Source organism: Lampetra planeri, unplaced genomic scaffold, assembly GCF_965212315.1.
Source record: "Lampetra planeri unplaced genomic scaffold, kcLamPlan1.2.h2 scaffold_1371, whole genome shotgun sequence".
NCBI classification, from domain to species: domain Eukaryota; kingdom Metazoa; phylum Chordata; class Hyperoartia; order Petromyzontiformes; family Petromyzontidae; genus Lampetra; species Lampetra planeri.
The window spans coordinates 10,444-28,077 of record NW_027614090.1 but is presented as its reverse complement, the minus strand read 5'-3'; the positions used below and the strand labels follow the sequence as shown (position 1 = coordinate 28,077).

The following is a 17,634-nucleotide window of genomic DNA, read 5'->3' as shown; positions in this document are numbered from 1 at the left end:
TCTGTGTGTGTGTCTGTGTGTTTGTGTCTCTGTGTGTGTGTGTCTGTGTGTGTGTCTGTGTGTGTCTCTGTGTGTGTGTGTCTGTGTGTGTGTCTGTGTGTGTCTCTGTGTGTGTCTGTGTGTGTGTCTGTGTGTGTGTCTGTGTGTGTGTCTGTGTGTGTGTCTGTGTGTGTGTCTGTGTGTGTGTGTGTGTCTGTGTGTGTGTCTGTGTCTGTGTCTGTGTGTGTGTGTGTGTCTGTGTGTGTGTCTCACCCTGGTAGTGAGAGCCGTCAGGATAGTGGAAGGCTCCGTAGCCGTGCTTGCGGCCTTGCTGATAGTCGCCGCGGTAGAGAGAGCCACTCTTGAAGCGGTACGAGCCCTGCAGGTCACAGTGTGTAGTGATATAGTGTGTAGTGTGTAGTGTAATGATATAGTGTGTAGTGTGTAGTGTAGTGTGTAGTGTATAGTGTAGTGTATAGTGTAGTGATATAGTGTGTAGTGTAGTGTATAGTGTAGTGTATAGTGTAGTGTATAGTGTAGTGTATAGTGTAGTGTATAGTGCAGTGTATAGTGTATAGTGTAGTGTATAGTATAGTGTATAGTATAGTGTAGTGTATAGTGTATAGTGTAGTGTGTAGTGTAGTGTATAGTGTAGTGTAATCTCGCCTGCCCGTGTCTCTGCCCTGCCACGTAGTCTCCTTCGTAGGTGTCTCCGCTGGGCAGCAGGGCACGGCCTCTGCCGTGTCTCTCCCCCAGCTCGTCACGGCCTCCCTCGTACTCCTGCACGCACAGAGACACGCACAGAGACACGCACAGAGACACAGAGACACACACAGAGACACACACAGAGACACGGGGGGACACAGACACACACAGAGACACGCACAGAGACACAGAGACACGGGGACACACAGAGACACACAGAGACACGCACAGGTATAGAGACACACACAGAGACACTCACAGAGACACAGACACACAGAGAGACACACAGAGACACGCACAGGTATATAGAGACACAGAGACATACAGAGACACACACAGAGACACACACAGAGACACAGAGACACGGGGGGACACAGAGACACACAGAGACACGCACAGAGACACAGAGACACGGGGACACACAGAGACACGCACAGGTATAGAGACACACACAGAGACACTCACAGAGACACAGACACACAGAGAGACACACAGAGACACGCACAGGTATATAGAGACACAGAGACATACAGAGACACACACAGAGACACACACAGAGACACAGAGACACGGGGACACACAGAGACACGCACAGGTATAGAGACACACAGAGACACTCACAGAGACACAGACACACAGAGAGACACACAGAGACACGCACAGGTATATAGAGACACAGAGACATACAGAGACACACACAGAGACACGGGGACACACAGAGACACGCAGAGATATAGAGAGACACACAGAGACACAGAGACACACAGAGACACACAGAGATATAGAGAGACACACAGAGACACACACAGAGACACAGAGACACACACAGAGACACACAGAGATATAGAGAGACACACAGAGACACACACAGAGACACAGAGACACACACAGAGACACACAGAGATATAGAGAGACAGACAGAGACACAGAGACACACACAGAGACACAGAGACACACACAGAGACACACAGAGATATAGGGAGACACACAGAGACACGCAGAGAGAAACACACACAAAGAGACACACACAGAGACACGGGGACACACAGAGACACACAGAGACACGCACAGGTATAGAGAGACACTCACAGAGACACACACAGAGACACACACAGAGACACTCACAGAGACACACAGATATACAGAGACACGCACAGAGACACGCAGACACAGAGACACACAGAGACACGCACAGGTATAGAGAGACACACAGAGACACTCACAGAGACACAGACACACAGAGAGACACACAGAGACACACACAGAGACACACACAGAGACACACACAGAGACACACACACAGAGACACACACAGAGACACACACAGAGACACAGACACACACACAGACACACAGAGACACACACACACAGACACACACAGAGACACACACAGAGACACAGACACACACAGAGACACACAGAGACACGCACAGGTATAGAGAGACACAGAGACATACAGAGACACACACAGAGACACACACAGAGACACAGAGACACGGGGACACACAGAGACACGCACAGGTATAGAGACACACAGAGACACTCACAGAGACACAGAGAGACACACAGAGACACGCACAGGTATATAGAGACACAGAGACATACAGAGACACACACAGAGACACGGGGACACACAGAGACACGCAGAGATATAGAGAGACACACAGAGACACAGAGACACACAGAGACACACAGAGATATAGAGAGACACACAGAGACACACACAGAGACACAGAGACACACACAGAGACACACAGAGATATAGAGAGACAGACAGAGACACAGAGACACACACAGAGACACAGAGACACACACAGAGACACACAGAGATATAGGGAGACACACAGAGACACGCAGAGAGAAACACACACAAAGAGACACACACAGAGACACGGGGACACACAGAGACACACAGAGACACGCACAGGTATAGAGAGACACTCACAGAGACACACACAGAGACACACACAGAGACACTCACAGAGACACACAGATATACAGAGACACGCACAGAGACACGCAGACACAGAGACACACAGAGACACGCACAGGTATAGAGAGACACACAGAGACACTCACAGAGACACAGACACACAGAGAGACACACAGAGACACACACAGAGACACACACAGAGACACACACAGAGACACACACACAGAGACACACACAGAGACACACACAGAGACACAGACACACACACAGACACACAGAGACACACACACACAGACACACACAGAGACACACACAGAGACACAGACACACACAGAGACACACAGAGACACACACACACACAGACACACACAGAGACACACACAGAGACACACACAGAGACACACACAGGGACACACACACAGACACATACATGTAACATTGTAACTATGTAGCAATGTAACTATGTAGCAATGTAACATTGTAACCATGTAACTATGTACCATTGTAACCATGTAACATTGTAACTAGTATAACGATTGCATAGTTAGGTGTTTTCGGTAAAGTCGCGTCGGTACAATAATAAAATATAATAAAATATAATAACAATAACAAATGAAACAAAACAACGCAATCAACAATGTGAACGAGTTTAACGTCGTAATAGAAGTTTATAAAAAAATAGTTTTTAAAAAAAATTTAAAATGTTTTTGTTACCCCAATGCTGGGGCCTAGGTCGGCGAACTCATCCTGCTCCTCGCCTGAGTCGGACATCTCCGGCTCGAGATTAAGAGACGAGACAGCGACAGGAGACGTGGAGAGAGAGCGCGAGCGAGAGATAAGAGAGTTTAAGAGAGTTTCAGGGAGTTTAAGAAAGTTTCAGAGAGTTTAAGAGAGTTTAGGAGATGAATCAGAGAGAGAGGGGACAGAGATTTTGAAGTTGGGCCTCTGGTTTAGCGATGTCGCTGTTGCCGTGGCAACGGGACGCGCCGGGTCGTTACCGTGGCAACGCCGTCTTCCGGTAGAGGAAGAATCTACCGGTAGAAGGTGATGAGAGGGTTTATGAACGGGCGGTAGATGGCTTCGGGAAGATTCTTCCGGAAGAGGTAGAGGAGTTGATGAACGGGCGGTAGACGTCTTCTGGAAGATTCTTCCGGAATAAGTAGAGGAGTTTATGAACAGGCGGTAGACGTCTTCCAGAAGAATCTTCTGGAATCTGTAGAGGAGTTTATGAACGGGCGGTAGACGTCTTCCAGAAGATTCTTCCAGAATTGGTAGAGGCGTTTATGAACAGGCGGTAGACATCTTCTAGAAGATACTTCCGGAATAGGTAGAGGCGTTGATGAACGGGCGGTAGACGTCTTCCAGAAGATTCTTCCGGAATAGGTAGAGGCGATGATGAACGAGCGGTAGACGTCTTCCAGAAGATTCTTCCGGAATAGGTAGAGGAGTTGATGAACGAGCGGTAGACATCTTCTAGAAGCGTCTTCAGTTATCTATAGAGGAGTTTATGAACGGGCGGTAGACATCTTCCAGAAGATCCTTCCGGAATAGGTAGAGGCGTTAATGAACGAACGGTAGATATCTTCTAGAAGTCTTCTTCTTAGGTTTTTTCGGTAAAGTCACGTAGAAAGTAAAATAAAATAAAAACAAAAATCACGACGTTTCGGAGGCAACACAAGTCTCCGTCATCAGGTGGGACCGTCACAGCCAGATTAGCTGTATCAAGTGAGGCAATGATTCAAGATGTAATCCCTTAAAAGCGAGTTGAGGGGGGAGGGAGAGGGAGGGGGGAGCTCATCAGACTATGGTAGCCAATGAAAGGAACGTATCGGGAGGGAGGGGGGGGCGAGGCCAAAAGGGTGGCCGATGGACGTGGAAGCGCTTGTGCGCTTCCACGTCAATCTTCCGGAAGAGGTAGAGGGGGTTTCTAAACAAGCTGTAGACATCTTCCAGAAGATTCTTCCGGAAGAGGTAGAGGCGGGTTTATGAACGGGCGGCAGGCAACTTCCAGAAGAATCTTCCGGAAGAGGTAGAGGGGGTTTATGAAAGGGCGGCAGTCATCTTCCAGAAGAATCTTCCGGAAGAGGTAGAGGGGTTTCTGAACGGGCGGCAGTTGTCTTCCAGAAGTATCTTCCAGAAGAATCTTCTAGAATCGGAAGAGAAGGTTTATGAACGGGCGGGAGACATCTTCCAGAAGAATCTTCCAGAAGAGGTAGAGGCGGGTTTACGAACAGGGGCGGCAGTCATCTTCCAGAAGCAACTTCCAGAATCGGAAGAGAGGGTTTATGAACGGGCGGCAGTCATCTTCCAGAAGAATCTTCCGGAAGAGGTAGAGGGGGTTTATGAACTGGCGGCAGGCAACTTCCAGAAGAATCTTCCGGAAGAGGTAGAGGGGGTTTATGAACGGGCGGCAGTCATCTTCCAGAAGAATCTTCCAGAATCGGAAGAGAGGGTTTATGAACGGGCGGCAGTCATCTTCCAGAAGAATCTTCCGGAAGAGGTAGAGGGGGTTTATGAACGGGCGGCAGGCAACTTCCAGAAGAATCTTCCAGAATCGGTAGAAGCGGGTTTATGAACGGGCGGGAGACGTCTTCCAGAAGACTCTTCCGGAAGAGGTAGAGGGGGTTTATGAACGGGCGGTAGGCAACTTCCAGAAGAATCTTCCATAATCGGTAGATGCGGGTTTATGAACGGGCGGGAGACGTCTTCCAGAAGACTCTTCCGGAAGAGGTAGAGGGGGTTTATGAACGGGCGGGAGACGTCTTCCAGAAGACTCTTCCGGAAGAGGTAGAGGGGGTTTATGAACGGGCGGGAGACGTCTTCCAGAAGACTCTTCCGGAAGAGGTAGAGGGGGTTTATGAACGGGCGGGAGACGTCTTCCAGAAGACTCTTCCAGAAGAGGTAGAGGGGGTTTATGAACGGGCGGGAGACGTCTTCCAGAAGACTCTTCCGGAAGAGGTAGAGGGGGTTTATGAACGGGCGGGAGACGTCTTCCAGAAGACTCTTCCAGAAGAGGTAGAGGGGGTTTATGAACGGGCGGGAGACGTCTTCCAGAAGACTCTTCCGGAAGAGGTAGAGGGGGTTTATGAACGGGCGGGAGACGTCTTCCAGAAGACTCTTCCGGAAGAGGTAGAGGGGGTTTATGAACGGGCGGGAGACGTCTTCCAGAAGACTCTTCCGGAAGAGGTAGAGGGGGTTTATGAACGGGCGGGAGACGTCTTCCAGAAGAATCTTCCATAATCGGTAGAAGCGGGTTTATGAACGGGCGGGAGACGTCTTCCAGAAGACTCTTCCGGAAGAGGTAGAGGGGGTTTATGAACGGGCGGGAGACGTCTTCCAGAAGACTCTTCCGGAAGAGGTAGAGGGGGTTTATGAACGGGCGGGAGACGTCTTCCAGAAGACTCTTCCGGAAGGGGTAGAGGGGGTTTATGAACGGGCGGGAGACGTCTTCCAGAAGACTCTTCCGGAAGAGGTAGAGGGGGTTTATGAACGGGCGGGAGACGTCTTCCAGAAGACTCTTCCGGAAGAGGTAGAGGGGGTTTATGAACGGGCGGGAGACGTCTTCCAGAAGACTCTTCCGGAAGGGGTAGAGGGGGTTTATGAACGGGCGGGAGACGTCTTCCAGAAGACTCTTCCGGAAGAGGTAGAGGGGGTTTATGAACGGGCGGGAGACGTCTTCCAGAAGACTCTTCCGGAAGGGGTAGAGGGGGTTTATGAACGGGCGGGAGACGTCTTCCAGAAGACTCTTCCGGAAGAGGTAGAGGGGGTTTATGAACGCGCGGCAGTTGGTGGAGTCTGTAGAGGTGAAGATGGCGGCAGCGGCTCAGCGCCTCGCGGGAATCGTCGTGAAGAGAACTCCTCAAGTGGTGGCGGGTGAGTTAGTGACACACAGTGACACACACAGAGTGTGATGATGATGGTGGTGATGGTGGTGATGGTGATGGTGGTGTTGGTTGTGATGATGATGATGGTGGTGGTGGTGATGATGGTGGTGGTGATGGTGGTGGTGGTGATGGCGGGAATCGTCGTGAAGAGAACTCCTCAAGTGGTGGCGGGTGAGTTAGTGACACACACAGAGACACACAGAGTGTGATGATGATGGTGGTTGTGTGGTGATGATGGTGGTTGTGTGGTGATGATGGTGGTGGTGATGATGGTGGTGGTGATGATGATGGTGGTGATGATGGTAGTGGTGGTGGTGATGATGATGGTGATGATGATGGTGGTGATGGTGATTGTGTGATGGTGATGATGGTGGTGGTGATGATGATGGTGGTGATGATGGTAGTGGTGGTGGTGATGATGATGGTGATGATGATGGTGGTGATGGTGATTGTGTGATGATGATGATGGTGGTGGTGGTGGTGATGATGATGGTGGTGGTGATGGTGGTGGTGGTGATGATGGTGGTGGTGATGGTGGTGTTGGTTGTGATGATGATGATGGTGATGATGATGGTGGTGATGATGATGATGGTGATGATGATGGTGATGATGATGATGATGGTGGTGATGATGATGATGGTGATGATGATGATGATGGTGATGATGATGATGATGGTGATGATGATGATGGTGGTGATGATGATGATAGTGATGATGATGATGATAGTGATGATGATGATGATGATGTTGGTGATGGTGATGATAGTGATGATGATGATGATGATGTTGGTGATGATGATGATGGTGATGATGGTGATGATGATGATGTTGGTGATGATGATGGTGATGATGGTGGTGATGATGATGATAGTGATGATGATGATGATGATAGTGATGATAGTGATGATAGTGATGATGATGATAGTGATGATGATGATGATGGTGATGATGGTGTGATGATGTTGGTGATGATGGTGATGATGATGATGTTGATGATGATGTTGGTGATGATGGTGATGATGATGATGGTGTGATGATGATGATGGTGATGATGGTGTGATGATGTTGGTGATGATGGTGATGATGATGATGATGGTGGTGATGGTGGTGATGATGGTGATGATGGTGGTGGTGATGATGGTGATGGTGATGATGGTGGTGATGATGATGATGGTGGTGGCTGTGGGACCGAGCTACGGAAGCCGGGCTGTGGAGGCGGCCAAAACGCGATTCGTAATTGGCGACCTTCACTCTCACGACTGCGCACTGTACGGCGTGCACTGTCCTTGGGACTCGATGCGGTACGCACAGCTGCGTACAGTACGTACTGTATGCAGTACGTACTGTACGTACAGTACGCACTGTATGCAGTACGTACTGTACGTACAGTACGCATTACGTACGGTGCTGTGCACACACCGCCGCTAATTTTATTTTACTAATTTTACTTTTTTTTTAATTGTTTTTTTTTTGCTTTCATTATTTTCAACGGATTTTTTTATGAATAAAAAATACAATTTGCCATTTTTAAACTTTTGATTGTGTATTTTTGCTTTCATTATTTTAAACGGATTATTTAAATTTTTTTTAATTAGTTTTTACGTTTTTTATTTTCATTGTGGGTTTTTTGCTTTCATTATTTTCAACGGATTTTTTTATGAATAAAAAATGAATAAAAAATTACAATTAACCATTTTTTTACTTTTGATTGTGTATTTTTGCTTTCATTATTTTCAACGGATTATTTAAAAAAAAAAATTAATTAGTTTTTACGTTTCTTATTTTCATTGTGGGTTTTTTGCTTTCATTATTTTCAACTGATTATTTTTTATTAATTCAAAAAAATTGTTCTTTTTACGTTTCTTTATTTTCATTGTGGGTTTTTTACTTTCATTATTTTCAACGGATTATTTCAATTTTTTTTTATTTGTTTTTACGTTTCTTTATTTTCATTGTGGGTTTTTTGCTTTCATTATTTTCAACGAAATTTTTGTTTTATCATGAAACATTTTTATTTTACTATTCTCATTGCGGTTTTTGTTACTTTCATTATTTTCAACTGATAATTTTTTATTAATTCAAAAACATTGTTATTTTTACGTTTCTTTATTTTCATTGTGGGTTTTTTACTTTCATTAGTTTCAACGAATTTTTTTTTATCATTAAACATTTTTATTTTTCTATTTTTATTTTCATTGTGTTTTTTTTTTGCTTTTGTTAATTTCAACGTATTATTTTTTATTAACATTTTTTAATTTTGCTATTTTCATTGAGGCTTTTTGCTTTCATTACTTTCAACGTATATTTTTAATTATAAAAAAAATATTTATTTTCATATTTTTTATTTTCATCGTGTTTTTTTTGCTTTTGACTATTTTCAACGTATTGTATTTTTATCATTATTTATTTTTCCTTTCCCATCTTCGTGGCTTTACCGAAAGAACCAACTATACAGTACATACAGTGCTCTGTATGGCACTGAGTACAGTGTGCTGTGTGCAGCACCGTGTGTACTGTATACCGTTTAGTAATTGCGACCTTGACTCGATCTCAAGGTCGTGTGGCAGGGGCGTACATGTGCAGTGTCCAGTAAGCTGTACACACAGCAGCTGTGTAGTAACATTGATTTAGTATGCACTTACTTAGGTGGTGCGTGTGTGTGTGCGTTAATGTCTAGCCCAGAGACTCAACACTTAGACTCAGCACATAGACTCAGCACATAGACTCAGCACATAGACTCAGCACTGCACATAGACTCAGCACATAGACTCAGCACATAGACTCAGCAGATAGACTCAGCACATAGACTCAGCACATAGACTCAGCACATAGACTCAGCACCATAGACTCAGCACATAGACTCAGCACATAGACTCTGCACATAGACTCTGCACATAGACTCAGCACATAGACTCAGCACATAGACTCAGCACATAGACTCAGCACATAGACTCAGCACATAGACTCAGCACATAGACTCAGCACATAGACTCAGCACATAGACTCAGCACTTAGACTCAGCACATAGACTCAGCACATAGACTCAGCACATAGACTCAGCACATAGACTCAGCACATAGACTCAGCACATAGACTCAGCACATAGACTCTGCACATAGACTCAGCACATAGACTCAGCACATAGACTCAGCACATAGACTCTGCACATAGACTCAGCACATAGACTCAGCACATAGACTCAGCACATAGACTCAGCACATAGACTCAGCACTGCACATAGACTCAGCACATAGACTCAGCACATAGACTCAGCACATAGACTCAGCACATAGACTCAGCACATAGACTCAGCACTGCACATAGACTCAGCACTGCACATAGACTCAGCACATAGACTCAGCACATAGACTCAGCACTGCTCATAGACTCAGCCCATAGACTCAACACTTAGACTCAACACTGCCCATAGACTCAGCACATAGACTCAGCACATAGACTCAGCACATAGACTCAGCACATAGACTCAACACTTAGACTCAACACTTAGACTCAGCACATAGACTCAGCACATAGACTCAGCACATAGACTCAGCACATAGACTCAGCACATAGACTCAGCACATAGACTCAGCACTGCACATAGACTCAGCACTGCACATAGACTCAGCACATAGACTCAGCACATAGACTCAGCACATAGACTCAACACTTAGACTCAACACTTAGACTCAGCACATAGACTCAGCACATAGACTCAGCACATAGACTCAGCACATAGACTCAGCACATAGACTCAGCACATAGACTCAGCACTGCACATAGACTCAGCACTGCACATAGACTCAGCACATAGACTCAGCACATAGACTCAGCACATAGACTCAGCACAGCACATAGACTCAGCACAGCACATAGACTCAGCACTGCACATAGACTCAGCACAGCACATAGACTCAGCACAGCACATAGACTCAGCACAGCACATAGACTCAGCACATAGACTCAGCACATAGACTCAGCACTGCACATAGACTCAGCACAGCACATAGACTCAGCACAGCACATAGACTCAGCACAGCACATAGACTCAGCACATAGACTCAGCACATAGACTCAGCACATAGACTCAGCACATAGACTCAGCACTGCACATAGACTCAGCACATAGACTCAGCACATAGACTCAGCACATAGACTCAGCACATAGACTCAGCACATAGACTCAGCACATAGACTCAGCACATAGACTCAGCACATAGACTCAGCACATAGACTCAGCACATAGACTCAGCACATAGACTCAGCACATAGACTCAGCACATAGACTCAGCACATAGACTCAGCACATAGACTCAGCACATAGACTCAGCACATAGACTCAGCACATAGACTCAGCACATAGACTCAGCACATAGACTCAGCACATAGACTCAGCACTTAGACTCAACACATAGACTCAACACTTAGACTCAGCACATAGACTCAGCACATAGACTCAACACTTAGACTCAACACATAGACTCAACACTTAGACTCAGCACATAGACTCAACACTGCACCATTGACTCAACACTTAGACTCAACACTGCACCATAGACTCAGCACTTAGACTCAACACTGCCCATAGACTGTGTGTGTGTGTCTCTGTGTGTGTCTCTGTCTCTGTGTGACTCTGTGTGTCTCTCTGTGTGTGTCTCTGTGTGTGTCTCTGTGTCTCGTGTGTGTCTCTGTGTGTGTCTCTGTGTCACTGTGTGTGTCTCTGTGTGACTCTGTGTGTCTCTCTCTCTCTCTGTGTCTCTGTGTGTGTGTGTCTCACTGTGTGTGTCTCTGTGTGTCTCTCTGTGTGTCTCTCTCTCTCTGTGTCTCTGTGTGTGTGTGTCTCACTGTGTGTGTCTCTGTGTGACTCTGTGTGTCTCTCTCTCTGTGTCTCTGTGTGTGTGTGTCTCACTGTGTGTGTCTCTGTGTGACTCTGTGTGTCTCTCTCTCTGTGTCTCTGTGTGTGTGTGTCTCACTGTGTGTGTCTCTGTGTGTCTCTCTGTGTGTCTCTCTCTCTCTCTCTGTGTCTCTGTGTGTGTGTGTCTCACTGTGTGTGTCTCTGTGTGTCTCTCTGTGTGTCTCTCTCTCTCTCTCTGTGTCTCTGTGTGTGTGTGTCTCACTGTGTGTGTCTCTGTGTGTCTCTCTGTGTGTCTCTCTCTCTCTCTCTGTGTCTCTGTGTGTGTGTGTCTCACTGTGTGTGTCTCTGTGTGTCTCTCTGTGTGTCTCTACCCCCCACAGCGGTGGTGGAATATTCGCGTCCGCGTCTCTCCAAGTTCTGGTCCCTGGCGAAGGTGGAGCTCACTCCGCCCAGCCCGGCAGAGATCCCGGGTGCCGTGGCTGCCTTCAAAGCCATGGTGGAGCGGGGCAGGAGCGGAGCTGTGAGGAACCTCACCGTCAGGGTGGGTGGTGTGTGTGTCATTGTGTGTGTGTGTGTCACTGTGTGTGTGTGTGTCACTGTGTGTGTGTCACTGTGTGTGTGGTGGAGCGGGGCAGGAGCGGAGCTGTGAGGAACCTCACCGTGAGGGTGAGTGGTGTGTGTGTCACTGTGTGTGTCACTGTGTGTGTCACTGTGTCACTGTGTGTGTGGTGGAGCGGGGCAGGAGCGGAGCTGTGAGGAACCTCACCGTGAGGGTGAGTGGTGTGTGTGTCACTGTGTGTCACTGTGTGTGTGTGTCACTGTGTGTGTGTGTCACTGTGTGTGTCACTGTGTGTGTCACTGTGTGTGTGGTGGAGCGGGGCAGGAGCGGAGCTGTGAGGAACCTCACCGTCAGGGTGGGTGGTGTGTGTGTGTCATTGTGTGTGTGTGTGTCACTGTGTGTGTCACTGTGTGTGTCACTGTGTCACTGTGTGTGTGGTGGAGCGGGGCAGGAGCGGAGCTGTGAGGAACCTCACCGTCAGGGTGGGTGGTGTGTGTGTCACTGTGTGTGTGTGTGTGTCACTGTGTGTGTGTGTGTGTGTGTCACTGTGTGTGTGTGTGTGTGTCACTGTGTGTGTCACTGTGTGTGTGTGTGTCACTGTGTGTGTGTGTGTGTGTCACTGTGTGTGTCACTGTGTGTGTGTGTGTGTCACTGTGTGTGTGTGTGTGTGTGTCACTGTGTGTGTGTCACTGTGTGTGTGTGTGTCACTGTGTGTGTCACTGTGTGTGTCACTGTGTGTGTCACTGTGTGTGTGTGTGTCACTGTGTGTGTCACTGTGTGTGTCACTGTGTCACTGTGTGTGTCACTGTGTGTGTCACTGTGTGTGTCACTGTGTCACTGTGTGTGTCACTGTGTGTGTCACTGTGTGTGTCACTGTGTGTGTCACTGTGTGTGTGTCACTGTGTGTGTGTCACTGTGTGTGTGTGTCACTGTGTGTGTGTGTCACTGTGTGTGTGTCACTGTGTGTGTCACTGTGTGTGTCACTGTGTGTGTCACTGTGTGTGTCACTGTGTGTGTCACTGTGTGTGTGTGCCACTGTGTGTGTCACTGTGTGTGTGGTGGAGCGGGGCAGGAGCGGAGCTGTGAGGAACCTCACCGTCAGGGTGAGCGGGGAGGGTGTGTCTGTGTGTCACTGTGTGTGTCACTGTGTGTGTCACTGTGTGTGTCACTGTGTGTCACTGTGTGTGTGGTGGAGCGGGGCAGGAGCGGAGCTGTGAGGAACCTCACCGTGAGGGTGAGTGGGGAGGGTGTGTGTGTGTGTGTCACTGTGTGTGTCACTGTGTGTGTCACTGTGTGTGTCACTGTGTGTGTGTGTGTGTCACTGTGTGTGTCACTGTGTGTGTGTGTGTGTCACTGTGTGTGTCACTGTGTGTGTGTGTCACTGTGTGTGTCACTGTGTGTGTGTGGTGGTGGGTGTGTGTGTGTCACTGTGTGTGTGTGTGGTGGAGAGGGGTAGGAGCGGGGCTGTGAGGAACCTCACCGTGAGGGTGTGTGGGGGTGTGTGTGTGTCACTGTGTGTGTCACTGTGTGTGTCACTGTGTGTGTCACTGTGTGTGTGGTGGAGAGGGGCAGGAGCGGAGCTGTGAGGAACCTCACCGTGAGGGTGATCGGGGAGGGTGTGTGTGTGTGTGTCACTGTGTGTGTGTCACTGTGTGTGTCACTGTGTGTGTCACTGTGTGTGTCACTGTGTGTGTCACTGTGTGTGTCACTGTGTGTGTCACTGTGTGTGTGTGTGTCACTGTGTGTGTCACTGTGTGTGTCTGTGTCTGTGTCACTGTGTGTGTGTGTGTCACTGTGTGTGTGTGTGTCACTGTGTGTGTCACTGTGTGTGTGTCTGTGTGTGTAACTGTGTGTGTCTCACTGTGTGTGTCTCACTGTGTGTGTGTCTCACTGTGTGTGTCTCACTGTGTGTGTGTCTCACTGTGTGTGTGTCTCACTGTGTGTGTCTCACTGTGTGTGTCTCACTGTGTGTGTCTCACTGTGTGTGTGTCTCACTGTGTGTGTCTCACTGTGTGTGTCTCACTGTGTGTGTGTCTCACTGTGTGTGTGTCTCACTGTGTCTGTGTGTGTAACTGTGTTGTGTCTCACTGTGTGTTGTCTCACTGGTGTGTGTCTCACTGTGTGTGTCTCACTGTGTGTGTGTCTCACTGTGGTGTTGTGTCTCACTGTGTCGTGGTGTCTCACTGTGTGTGTCTCACTGTGTGTGTCTCACTGTGTGTGTCTCACTGTGTGTGTGTCTCACTGTGTGTGTCTCACTGTGTGGTGTCTCACTGTGTGTGTCTCACTGTGTGTGTGTCTCACTGTGTGTGTGTCTCACTGTGTGTGTGTCTCACTGTGTGTGTCTCACTGTGTGTGTCTCACTGTGTGTGTCTCACTGTGTGTGTGTCTCACTGTGTGTGTGTCTCACTGTGTGTGTCTCACTGTGTGTGTGTCTCACTGTGTGTGTCTCACTGTGTGTCTCACTGTGTGTGTCTCACTGTGTGTGTCTCACTGTGTGTGTGTCTCACTGTGTGTGTGTCTCACGTGTGTGTGTCTCACTGTGTGTGTCTCACTGTGTGTGTGTCTCACTGTGTGTGTGTCTCACTGTGTGTGTGTCTCACTGTGTGTGTCTCACTGTGTGTGTCTCACTGTGTGTGTCTCACTGTGTGTGTCTCACTGTGTGTGTGTCTCACTGTGTGTGTGTCTCACTGTGTGTGTGTCTCACTGTGTGGTGTGTCTCACTGTGTGTGTCTCACTGTGTGTGTCTCACTGTGTGTGTCTCACTGTGTGTGTGTCTCACTGTGTGTGTGTCTCACTGTGTGTGTGTCTCACTGTGTGTGTGTCTCACTGTGTGTGTCTCACTGTGTGTGTGTCTCACTGTGTGTGTCTCACTGTGTGTGTGTCTCACTGTGTGTGTGTCTCACTGTGTGTGTGTCTCACTGTGTGTGTGTCTCACTGTGTGGTGTCTCACTGTGTGTGTGTCTCACTGTGTGTGTCTCACTGTGTGTGTGGTCTCACTGTGTGTGTGTCTCACTGTGTGTGTCTCCTGTGTGTGTCTCACTGTGTGTGTGTCTCACTGTGTGTGTGTCTCACTGTGTGTGTGTCTCACTGTGTGTGTGTCTCACTGTGTGTGTGTCTCACTGTGTGTGTGTCTCACTGTGTGTGTGTCTCACTGTGTGTGTGTCTCACTGGTGTGTGTCTCACTGTGTGTGTCTCACTGTGTGTGTGTCTGTGTGTGTCTCACTGTGTGTGTCTCACTGTGTGGTGTGTGTCCTCACTGGTGTGTGTCTCACTGTGGTGTGTGTCTCCCTGTGTGTGTGTCTCACTGTGTGTGTGTCTCACTGTGTGTGTCTCACCGTGTGTGTGTCACTGTGTGTGTTCTCACTGTGTGTGTGTCTCACTGTGTGTGTGTCTCACTGTGTGTGTGTCTCACTGTGTGTGTGTCTCACTGTGTGTGTGTCTCACTGTGTGTGTGTCTCACTGTGTGTGTGTCTCACTGTGTGTGTGTCTCACTGTGTGTGTGTCTCACTGTGTGTGTGTCTCACTGTGTGTGTGTCTCACTGTGTGTGTGTCTCACTGTGTGTGTGTCTCACTGTGTGTGTCTCACTGTGTGTGTCTCACTGTGTGTGTCTCACTGTGTGTGTGTCTCACTGTGTGTGTGTCTCACTGTGTGTGTGTCTCCTGTGTGGTGTCTCACTGTGTGTGTGTCTCACTGTGGTGTGTGTCTCACTGTGTGTGTGTCTCACTGTGTGTGTCTCACTGTGTGTGTACTCACTGTGTGTGTCTCACTGTGTGTGTCTCACTGTGTGTGTCTCACTGTGTGTGTCTCACTGTGTGTGTCTCACTGTGTGTGTTCTCACTGTGTGTGTCTCACCGTGTGTGTCTCACTGTGTGTGTCTCACTGTGTGTGTGTCTCACCGTGTGTGTCTCACTGTGTGTGTCTCACTGTGTGTGCTGTCTCACTGTGTGTGTCTCACTGTGTGTGTGTCTCACTGTGTGTGTGTCTCACTGTGTGTGTCTCACTGTGTGTGTGTCTCACTGTGTGTGTCTCACTGTGTGTGTCTCACTGTGTGTGTGTCTCACTGTGTGTGTGTCTCACTGTGTGTGTCTCACTGTGTGTGTGTCTCTGTGTGTAACTGTGTGTGTGTGTGTGTCTCACTGTGTGTCTCACTGTGTGTCTCTCTGTGTGTCTGTGTGTGTCTCTCTGTGTGTCTGTGTGTGTCTGTGTGTGTAACTGTGTGTAACTGTATGTCTCTGTGTGTGTCTCTCTGTGTGTCTGTGTGTGTTTATGTGTCTCACTGTGTGTGTGTCTGTGTGTGTCTCTGTGTGCGTCTCTCTGTGTGTCTGTGTGTGTTTATGTGTCTCACTGTGTGTGTGTCTGTGTGTGTCTCTGTGTGCGTCTCTCTGTGTGTCTGTGTGTCTCTGTGTGTGTGTAACTGTGTGTGTGTGTAACTGTGTGTGTGTAACTGTGTGTCTCTGTGTGTGTCTCACTGTGTGTGTCTATGTGTGTAACTGTGTGTAACTGTATGTCTCTGTGTGTGTCTCTCTGTGTGTCTGTGTGTGTTTATGTGTCTCACTGTGTGTGTCTCACTGTGTGTGTCTCACTGTGTGTGTCTCTCTGTGTGTCTGTGTGTGTCTCTGTGTGTAACAGGACGCTTTGCGTAACTCCCTGGTGGGCGTTGAGATCGCGATGTGGTTCTACGTGGGGGAGGTCATCGGCAGACGCAGCCTCATCGGATACAATGTCTAGACCACGCCCCGTCTAGACATGCCACGTCTAGATGCCCTGCGTCTCGACACGCCCCGTGTCTAGACGCCCTGTCTAGACGCCCTGTCTAGACAGGGTGTCATCCTCTCTCTCCCTGTGTCTCTGTGTGTGTGTGTCTCTCTCTCTGTCTCTCCCTGTGTCTCTGTGTGTGTCTCTCTCTCTCTGTGTCTCTCTGTCTCTCCCTGTCTCTCCCTGTCTCTCCCTGTCTCTCTGTGTCTCTCTCTCTGTCTCTCCCTGTCTCTCTGTGTCTCCTCTCTCTGTCTCTCTGTCTCTCTGTCTCTCCGTGTCTCTCTGTGTCTCTCTGTCTCTCTGTGTCTCTGTCTCCTCCTCGTCCGGTGTCGCTGTGCGTGTCTCCGACGCGCTCGACTCTAGCGATGAATAAAGACGACGACGATGTCGCTTCCCTAGTGGCGGTCTCACTCCGTGTCTACCTCGTCGTGACGCTGACACTCTCACAGACACACAGAGACACACACACAGAGACACACAGAGAGAGACACACACAGAGACACGCAGAGACAACACGCAGAGACACTCGCAGAGACGCACACAGACACACACACACACAGACACACACAGAGACACACACAGAGACACACACACAGACACACACAGACACAGACACACAGGGAGACACACAGGGAGACACACAGAGGCACACACAGAGGCACACACAGAGACACACACAGAGACACACACAGACACATAGACACACACAGAGACACAGATACTCAGAGACAGAGACAGAGACACACAGAGATGCACACACAGATACACAGAGACACACAGACAGAGATACACAGACACACTCAGAGAGAGACACAGAGACACACACAGAGACACACAGAGACACCCACAGAGACAGATACAGAGACACGCATAGAGACACTCAGACACAGACACCCACAGAGTCACCCACAGAGTCACCCACAGAGACACCCACAGAGACGCCCACAGAGACGCCCACAGAGA

The 17,634-nt window shown here is 48.5% G+C and overlaps 1 protein-coding gene and 1 long non-coding RNA gene across 2 annotated transcripts; one reads left to right on the top strand and one right to left on the bottom strand.

Annotated features, from left to right (window-relative positions):
• Window positions 1–250: 250 nt before the first annotated feature.
• On the bottom strand, window positions 251–3,569 carry LOC144739223 (uncharacterized). The gene is made up of 3 exons (XR_013589389.1): window positions 3,332–3,569; window positions 646–759; window positions 251–358 (listed from the first exon to the last, which is right to left on the bottom strand). It is a non-coding gene; the product is annotated as an uncharacterized LOC144739223 (long non-coding RNA).
• Window positions 3,570–6,297: 2,728 nt separating this feature from the next.
• On the top strand, window positions 6,298–17,069 carry LOC144739224 (ATP synthase F(0) complex subunit g, mitochondrial-like). The gene is made up of 3 exons (XM_078622193.1): window positions 6,298–6,490; window positions 11,737–11,897; window positions 16,546–17,069. Exons 1-3 carry the CDS (start codon window positions 6,388–6,390, stop codon window positions 16,642–16,644), a joined length of 363 nt encoding a protein of 120 aa, XP_078478319.1. The 5' UTR covers window positions 6,298–6,387; the 3' UTR covers window positions 16,645–17,069.
• Window positions 17,070–17,634: the final 565 nt, after the last annotated feature.

Excerpts from the sequence above, each read along its gene's own strand:
- LOC144739224 (XM_078622193.1), top strand. The coding sequence starts at position 6,388 with ATGAACGCGCGGCAGTTGGTGGAGTCTGTAGAGGTGAAGATGGCGGCA. Across the intron at positions 6,491-11,736 it reads AACTCCTCAAGTGGTGGCGG|CGGTGGTGGAATATTCGCGT; the intron begins GTGAGTTAGTGA and ends TACCCCCCACAG. Across the intron at positions 11,898-16,545 it reads TGAGGAACCTCACCGTCAGG|GACGCTTTGCGTAACTCCCT; the intron begins GTGGGTGGTGTG and ends TGTGTGTAACAG.